Below are 9,956 nucleotides of genomic sequence, written 5' to 3' on the forward strand. Positions count from 1 at the left end.
GGCATTTACAATGCCAATACAACACTTCAATTAAAGGTGTTCGGAGCACTCTAGTTGTGTCTCTATATGGCACAATAATAGGGCATTTACAACGCCAATACAACACTCCAATTGAAGGTGTTTGGAGCATTTTAGTAGTGTCTCTATATGGCAAGATAATAGGGCATTTACAACCCAAATGCAACACTCCAATAGAAGGTGTTTGGACAACTCTAGTTGTGTCTCTATTTGGCACAATAATAGGGCATTTACAACGCCAATACGACACTCCTATTAAAGGTGTTTGGAGCACACTAGTAGTGTCTATAAATGACAATATAATAGGGCATTTACAACCCTAATGCAACACTCCAATTGAAGGTGTTTGGAGCACTCCAGTTGTGTCTATAAATGGCATGATAATATGGCATTTACAACCGTAATACAATACTCCAATTGAAGTTGTTTGGAGTACTCTATTTGTGTCTCTAAATAGCATGACAATAGGGCATTTCCAATTCTCATAAAACACTCCAATTAAAGGTGTTTGCAGCACTATAGTAGTGTCTCGATATGGCAGGGAAATAGGGCATTTACATCCCTAATACAACACTCCAATTGAAGGTGTTCGAAGCACTCTAGTAGTGTCTCTATATGGCACAATAATAGGGCATTTACAATGCCAATACAACACTCCAATTGAAGGTGTTTGGAGCACTCTAGTTGTGTCTCTATATGGCACAATAATTGGGCATTTACAACCCTAATACAACACTCCTATTGAAGGTATTGGGAGCACTCCAGTAGTGTCTCCATATAGCTGGATAATATGGCATTTACAACCCTAATACAACACTTCAATGGAAGGTGTTTGGAGCACTCTAGTTGTGTCTTTAAATGGCATGATAATAGGGCATTTACAACCCTAATACATCACTCTTATTGAAGGTGTTTAGAGCACTCTAGTTGTGTCTTTAAATGGCATGATAATAGGGCATTTAAATCCCCAATACAGCACTCCAATTGAAGGTGTTTGAAGTACTCTATTTGTGTCTCTAAATAGCATGATAATAGGGAATTTCCAATTCTCATAAAGCACTCCAATTAAAGGTGTTTGCAGCACTATAGTAGTGTCTCCATATGGCAGGAAAATAGGGCATTTACAACCCTAATACAACACTCCAATTGAAGGTGTTTGAAGCACTCTAGTAGTGTCTCTATATGGCAAGATAATAGGGCATTTACAATGCCAATACAACACTCCAATAGAAGGTGTTCGGAGCACTCTAGTTGTGTCTCTATATGGCACAATAATAGGGCATTTACAACGCCAATACAACACTCCTATTAAAGGTGTTTGGAGCACTCTAGTAGTGTCTATAAATGACAATATAATAGGGCATTTACAAGCCTAATGCAACACTCCAATTGAAGGTGTTTGGAGCACTCCAGTTGTGTTTATAAATGGCATGATAATATGGCATTTACAACCGAAATACAATACTCCAATTGAAGTTGTTTGGAGTACTCTATTTGTGTCTCTAAATAGCATGATAATAGGGCATTTACAACCCCCGTACAACACTCCAATTGAAAGTGTTTTTAACACTCTAGTTGTGTCTCTAAATGGCATGATAATAGGGTATTGACAACCCTCGTACGACACTCCTGTTGAAGGTGTTTCGAGCACTCTAGTAGTGTCTCCATCTGGTAAGATAATAGGTCATTTACAACCCTCATACAACACTCCAACTGAAGATGTTTGAAGCACTCTAGTAGTGTCTCCATATGGCAAGATAATAGTGCATTTGCAACCCTGATACAACACTTCAATTGAAGATATTTGGAGCACTCTAGTAGTGTCTCTATGTGGCAAGATTAGAGGGCATTTACAACCCTAATACAACATTCCAATAGAAGGTGTTTGGAGCACTCTAGTTGTGTCTCTATATGGCACAATAATAGGGCATTTACAACGCCAATACAACACTCCTATTGAAGGTGTTTGCAGCACTCTAGTAGTGTCTATAAATGACAACATAATAGGGCATTTACAACCCTAATGCAACCCTCCAATTGAAGGTTTTTGGAGCACTCCTGTTGTGTCTTTAAATGGCATGATAATATGGCATTTACAACCCTAATACAATACTCCAATTGAAGTTGTTTGGAGTACTCTATTTGTGTCTCTAAATAGCATGATAATAGGGCATTTACAACCCCCATACAACACTCCAATTGAAAGTGTTTTTAGCACTCTAGTTGTGCCTCTAAATGGCATGATAATAGGGTATTGACAACCCCCGTACGACACTCCTATTGAAGGTGTTTCGAGCACTCTTGTAGTGTCTCCATCTAGTAAGATAATAGGGCATTTACAACCATAATATAACACTCCAATTGAAGGTGTTAGGAACACCCTTGTACTGTCTCTATATGGCAAGCTAATAGTGCATTTACAACACTGATACAACACTACAACTGAAATTATTGGAGCACTCTTGTAGTGTCTCTACATGGCAAGATAATATGGCATTTACAACCCCAATACAGCACTCCAATTGAAAGTGTTTGGAGCACACTAGTTGTGTCTATAAATGACAAGATAATAGGGCATTTACAACCCTCATACAACACTCCAACTGAAGGTGTTCGGAGCACTCTAGTAGTGTCTCCATATGGCAAGATAATAGTGCATTTGCAACCCTGATACAACACTTCAATTGAAGATATTTGGAGCACTCTAGTAGTGTCTCTATATGGCAAGCTAATAGTGCATTTACAACACTGATACAACACTACAACTGAAATTATTGGAGCACTCTTGTAGTGTCTCTACATGGCAAGATAATATGGCATTTACAACCCCAATACAGCACTCCAATTGAACGTGTTTGGAGCACACTAGTTGTGTCTATAAATGACAAGATAATAGGGCATTTACAACCCTCATACAACACTCCAACTGAAGGTGTTCGGAGCACTCTAGTAGTGTCTCCATATGGCAAGATAATAGTGCATTTGCAACCCTGATACAACACTTCAATTGAAGGTATTTGGAGCACTCTAGTAGTGTCTCTATATGGCAAGATAATAGGGCATTTAGAACCCTAATACAACACTCAAAGCCCATCTGTCATAAATCCAAGGCCCCAAACAACTTATCAAAGGCCTAGCACACATATTGAGTTTTTGAGCCTAAATCTCAAAGGCTGTTAGAATCAAGTCTCTGCACACATCTCAAAGCCCAATATGCCAATCACAAAGTCTAGTGACCAAATCTAGTGGCGAGTGCACATCTCAAAGGCCTAATATCCAAATCTTGAGGGCGTAGTACTAATCTACAAGCCCTAAAATTATTAAATGATGCCCTTTTGCATATAAACTCCTCTTTTTATACAAAATTTGCAGAGAAGCCCTTGGAAATTTACAAATAAGTCCCTGACAACATAAAATTCCTTCAAACAGTCCCTTGGAAGCCCAAATTGCACTCCATACCCTATTAAAAGCTTAAATTACATTCTCAGGTCCTTGAAAATTTACAAATACAAGAAGTACAAAAACTTTACAGAAAAGCTTTTTCAAGTCCTTTTTGGTCATAATTTCTTCGTTTTAAGTCCAAATCGACTCAAACTATGAACCTAAATTCAATTCTCTCCAATTCTGAGTAGTAATTGAATATATCCAAGTTTTGGACAAAACTTGAAATGACCAAAATACCCTCTCTTGACATATTTTTTAAATAAAAATATAAAAATAATGTTAAAACACAATGTCTTAAGTATAAATCATACAATTGACGTATTTTCATGCATTTTCATATGTTCTAAAAAATGTAAATTCACATGCATATGCACACATATCCAAAATAAATATCCAAATCATGTCCAAACCAATCGAGAACCTACCAAACAACCAAATGAACCTTACATGAGCCCTCTTTTAGCCCTATTACTCAGTTTACACCAAAATAAACGTAAATCCTGTAATGAACGAGGTATTCAGTTTGCACCCAAAAGGTCTGTTGATGTAATTCACAGGGGGGCTTGCGCCCATCGGGAGTTAAACATCCCCACAATCAAATAATAAAACTCTGATAGGCTGATTATGAATTGGTAGGCCTGTCACAAGTGTGAACCGAAAAGAATGCTGAGAGAAGTTCAGGAGCAAATGTTCCCCATTGCACTAAGGGATCAGCACATATCCAAAATCTGATTTCCCCTTCTCTAGTGCAACTCTCAGCGCCGTACAAGTTTTGGCACACCTGGTGGGACATTCTCCTCCTCACAGGTTCGGGATCCGATACGAAAATAAAAGGAACTATACCCAAGTGGCCAATGACTTTCAAAATTCCCAAAGCAACAAGTCATTGGAGCACTTGGGTAAAGTATTGTCCTTTTATGTTCGTCATTGCTGCCTATGAACTGAGTGATAGGGCTAAACTCATGTAAGAAAATTAGGTTCTCTCTTTTCAAGTAAAAATCAACTAATGAAATGTCAAGTTTTGTTTTATTCTTTTCTAAAAATTATTATTATGTTTTTATTTGTAGCAGAAGGAAAGATGATATAGGTAGCTGTGATTTTATTTAATCTTGCAAGTTATAAAAGAAAGTGAATCAAGGTAAATAAATTTCTTTTTGATGATTTTAGAGTAACCCAGCAACTGCGAATGTGCTTTTGCTTTGGCATCTTTTATCAAGAGAATGACATGGTTGAGTTTAAAAGTAAGAAAAAAATTGGATTTTTCAAGTGTAGAATTTTTCAAGTGCTGAAATTTTTTTAATTGCTTAATTGTGCTGAATTTTTTTAAAAGATGAACTTTTCTAAGTGTTGAATTGTGCTGAATTTTTTTTAAATGCTAAATTATGCTATGAGATCAAGTGTTGAATTGTGCTGAAATTATATGCTTTTATGAACAATGTGTTAAATGAATGCAATTGGGTCTAATACTATTCTATTTGTAAGCAAAATGGCAACCCCTATAGATATTATCATGGCAACTTTGCAAGAACCGAGTAATCAAAAGGAAGTAAACCTCTACTCCTAGAGAGGGCTCTGCTCCAACACCGCCAGCAAGTGATGTTGTAAATGTGACATCGGCAACAAGTGCGACACATGCATCAAGTGCGGCTGCAATCGCAACACCGTCATCAAGTACTCCTAATCGGCCAGATGTTGTTGATACATCCAATTTGAAATCTGATATGTGGGAGCATATGACGAAGAAGATGATTGGTAACAAGATGAGGGCGGTATGCAAGTACTACAACCGCAATTATGCAACAAGCGCCAACAGTGGTACACGACATCTCAGATCCCATGTAGAGTCTTTGTTTAAAGAAAAAACAACAAAAATTCCCTCAAGTTTTTCAAAAATTGTTAGTCACTAAAAAATCAGAAGGGAAAACTACCATATCAAATTATGAATTTGATCAAGGGGTTTGTAGAATAGATATTGTGCAGATGGTAGTGTTGCACGAGCATCCTCTCTCGCTTGATGGCCGGTGGGGTTCAAGATTTTTGTCAACATGATATCTCCATATTATGTCTAATTTACAGCCCTAATTCGTACTTAAACCTGTGTTTTAAAGCCTATAAATGTGGACTTTTTACTTATATTTCGAAGAAATGTGGTACTGCTATGTTTTGTTTGGTATTTTGCAGGAAAAAGGGCGAAAAACTGGATCTGACAATTTTTCATACGGCCTGTATGACATACCCTACGGGCCGTACAGGATCTGCCCAACCACACAGAAGGTTCCACAATAGAGGCACAGAGTCTCCAAGACAAAACACAGCCCTACGGGCCGTATGGGATCCCTTACGGGCTGTAGGGTGCTAAATCGGAAAAATCCAGCAGGATCTGATTTGAGCTTGATTTAAGGAGGCCGAAAAGGAAGCCTTTACACACGCGATCCAGGGCATTAAATGAGATATTTCCTCACCAAAAAAAAGGGGGATTCACCACTGGAACTTGGACAAGCTTTCTTGGAGCAAAAGACAAGGAGGAGAAGAGGAAGAGAAGTGGAAAAACGCGAGTTTGCAACGGATCTTCGGATTTCTCCACTGTTTTGTCATGAACTCTTTTATTTTCTGTTATTTGTGTTATCTTATGAACATGAGTAGTTAATTTACTTTGTTTCTAGGGCTAAGATATAGTTTCTAGTTTGGTTTTGTTTGCATGCTACTTGGATTTTGTGTTGAATGCTTTGTTTTTACTTTGTTGAGTAGTATTTTGATTGTTTTATTTGTGCTTGCTTGAATTGATTAGTCATCCCGTTAGATGAATGCGCACATCTAAGTGTTAGGAGCCAAGTCTATGACATTTAATCCAACCGAATAAAGTATATGAAGTAGGGTTAAACCAAGGAGTACCCGAAAGGTGAAACTTTCCTTGAGGCGAAAGTCCTTGGATACTTTTAGTAAACCAACAAGTAACTTAGATAAATTAGGCCAAAATGCAAAAGTTGAGGTTTAACGCATCTAAGAGGGAAGTATTTGAGTCCGGTAATCGGGTATTAGTCCAAAATGCGAAAGTTGAGGTTAGGTATCTAGATCTGGTCGATAGAAACCCTAAACATTAGTATCAACACAGAAAACAGTAGATGCAGCATTAACTCGGGGTCCCCTACGGGCCGTATGGGAAGCCATACGGGCCGTATGCCTCGGGGCTGAACAGAAATGAAATCTGAACCCTGGAAACGCCTTTTTATTAATTGAAAACAACTTTAATTCTTTTTATTGCTTTTTTAAACTTGTCATAAATCATTAGAATTGTTAGAACTAAACCAAATCAATTTCTCTCACTTCTAGAATTTTAAGTAACTTTAGGATAAGTCCGGTTATTTTCTTCCGTCCCTGTGGATCGATACCTGAGCATACTCATCGATAGGATAGTACACTTGCTATCTGATTTGACAGAGTGTAACAAAGGTTTAAAAGGTATAGCTTGCTATACTTAAACTTTGTAGCATATATTCTGTGCGAACACAACAACTTGTAACCATTGTTCAAAATCTCAAGCCGTAACACTATGAGGAGTGATGTTCTTAAACTTTATACGAATAGAATGGAGAAGACTATGGTCCAATTAGAGAGCAATGAAGGGATAGTGGCAATTACAACCGACATGAGGACGGCAGACAACCAAAAGAAGTCTTATATGGCGTACTGCACATTTTATGGATGATTCATGGCATCTATAGCAGTGAATATTAAGGTACTATTGAAACTTATTATTTACTTATGTGATGAAATTAAGTGTTAATTGTGCTAAACTTAAGTATTAATTGTAGGTTCCAATACATACCTTCTCCCCACACCATAGATGTACTTGTGGAGCACTTAATGAATGTTCTTTTAGATTGAAATTTAGATAGTAAGTTGTCAACTATAATTGTTGACAATTGTTATTCCAATGATGGAGTAGTTGAGGCTTTGGTTAATAAATTAGAAAGTGAACAACTCTTGCTAGGTGGGTCTGTTTTGCACATGCGTTGTTGCGCACATATTTTGAACCTAATCGTAAAGGATGGGTTCGATGTAATTGGTCCAAGTTTAGAAAAAAATTCGTGCTAGTTGTGTATATTAGTCCTGTACTCTTAAAAAAATAAAAATAAAAATTGAAGAGACGGCATGACAATGTAAAATCAGTTGTACCAAAAAGTTATGTTATAATGTTAAAATACGATGGAATTCAATCTATAATATGTTAGAAATAGTCCTAACATATAAGGATATTTTTCATCGTTGAAAATACGGGATACACAATACAAAACCGTGCCATTGGACGAAGATTGGGAGAATGCTAGAATTATAAGTGAAAAATTAAATATTTTTTACACTACAATAGAATTGTTTTCTGGGACAAAATACACAACGACCAGCCTTTATTTTTCTAACATTTGTGAAATAAGATTGGATTTGCGAAATTGGATGTTAGATTTCAACTTAACCATTGCGAATATGGCATTAAGAAGAATGAATGAAAAAAATATGAGAAATATTGGGGTAAGACAGTTCTCATAGGGGTTGCCGCACTTTTGGATCCAAGGTCTAAGACAGTTCTCATAACTTATTACTATAAGAAGATTTATGGTAATGATTATGCGAGCGAAGTTGAAAAAGTTCTTGATTCATGTTGTCGATTGTTTCAGGTGTATCAAATAAGAGATTCGAAACAACAAGTTGAGGAGCCAATCGTAAGGGTAAAGAAACCAAAAGTTGATTTCTCAAAGAATTACAACATGTTTGTCGAAACTATGAAAAATGATTACAACATGACTACGAAGTTGAAAATTTACTTAGAAGAAGGCATGTCATTACATAAGAGAAAAGGTGTTGGACAGGACAATAGAGACGTTGTATCTTCAAAATCGTGATCAGTTGGCAGATATATTTACCATAGCTCTGTCTAAAGGAGATTTTCAGAAATTTGCAGGCAAGCTGACCTCCAACGAACTTTACGGTTCAGCTTGAGGGGGAGTGTTGGAATATTCTAATTAAAGGAAGATTTGCTGTGATTGGTGCAAATATGGAATGACAAATTTACATGCCTGGAGCATATCTGTGCATTGAATCATAATTATTTCTTTGCAATTCTATTTGTTGTATTTTTAGGAAAAACAAAATAAGAAAGTAGATTTTAGGCTGGTGCTTGATGCCTTCTGTTATTCTATTTATATCTCTCCTTCTCTCTGCTCTTTGTATTATTGAAAAAGAAAGAAACACGCTGTAAAAAATGTGTTCAGTGAAATAAATTGGGAGGGAAGGGATTTCTGGGAGTGCTGTGTTAATTTTATGCTTTTCTTTAAATTGTAACTGTGGTTAAACAGGTATGAACTGGAGGTAGCACATGCTTATGATTTACGGGACTTTGCAGTAATGGAAATGGACCGGAATGAGATGAGGCACTGGGGGTTGCAGAGTCTGGTAAGGGAAATTATGGGGGTGCACATGGAGAAACCAAGGTATATGGGTCAAGACCAGCGACTGGGCGAGTAGAGAGCTGTCTATAGAGCAAATCGAGTATGCTACTGTTGATGATTTTGCATCGTTTGAAGTTGCTCGGCGACTGGATGTTGGAAATTTATGAGGTGGAATGGACTGAATGAGATGGTGTGATGGTTTTACAGTGAGGGTTTCAAACACTAGATTTGGTTTTTATTTTTTGTAACTTGTGTTTTATGAAGAAATAATCTGGAAATGGATGTTGCTTCTTTGAAAAGAAGAGTAATTTTTTAAAACAAAAATGTGTTGTATTGTTGTTACCACCCCTTGTCTTGCGTCTTGTTTTCTCTACTCTTTATGGTTTTTTATCAATGCTATTTTTGGTATCAAGTATTTGTCAATACTGCAAGGGAGAATGTGCAACAGAACTATCTGTCATACTATGTTATGTGGAAGAAGGTGACAAGTTTAATCATTGCATACATATAGTTGTCTTCTCTCTAGCAGTACAATATTAAAATTTTCACACCTGTAAAATCTTATATTTATCAGATGATCAGGAAAGTTGATTTGTTTCTGTGCCTGATGGTTCAATTGTGCTAGGAGATTTATTATATGTACTACTTTGATATGCCATACTAAGAGTATCATTGATGTGGTGTAAATGCATGTGTTTGTGTAAATGTTATATTCTTTTTTTTATTTTTATTTTGACAAAAGTGGGTATTCTTATCAGTTTCATTACAAAACTTAATAGTTTGGATTACAAAAGCAGAACTCTGAGACAAACTCTGAATCAAACAAAAGAAACAAGTCTAATACAGAGGCAACTATATAACAACATAGAAGTTCTGCAAGGAGTAGGAATTATACAAAACAGACAGTTAGACATCTAAACTAGGTAAAGCAAGCAACAAATAATACTATAATAGACTATACAACAGCATCAGTAAGCACCAGCTGAAGTTCCGTTTCTAGTAATAGAAATGGTGACATTGGAGCTGCTGCTTAGATCAAGAGCTATAGAG

At 36.7% G+C, this 9,956-nt stretch overlaps 1 protein-coding gene across 1 annotated transcript in view; it reads left to right on the forward strand.

Moving 5' to 3' along the window:
• LOC144547079 (uncharacterized) overlaps positions 1-9,163 on the forward strand; it is a 44,883-nt gene extending 35,720 nt beyond the window's left edge. The window contains exon 2 of the mRNA XM_078295685.1: positions 8,814-9,163. Within this exon, the coding sequence (XP_078151811.1) occupies positions 8,814-8,982 (169 nt within the window). The 3' untranslated portion in view covers positions 8,983-9,163. The remainder of the gene's footprint in view (positions 1-8,813) is intronic.
• The last annotated feature ends 793 nt before the right edge of the window (positions 9,164-9,956 follow it).

The sequence above is a fragment of the Carex rostrata genome, chromosome 30 (assembly GCF_964058835.1).
Source record: "Carex rostrata chromosome 30, lpCarRost1.2, whole genome shotgun sequence".
Taxonomy (NCBI): domain Eukaryota; kingdom Viridiplantae; phylum Streptophyta; class Magnoliopsida; order Poales; family Cyperaceae; genus Carex; species Carex rostrata.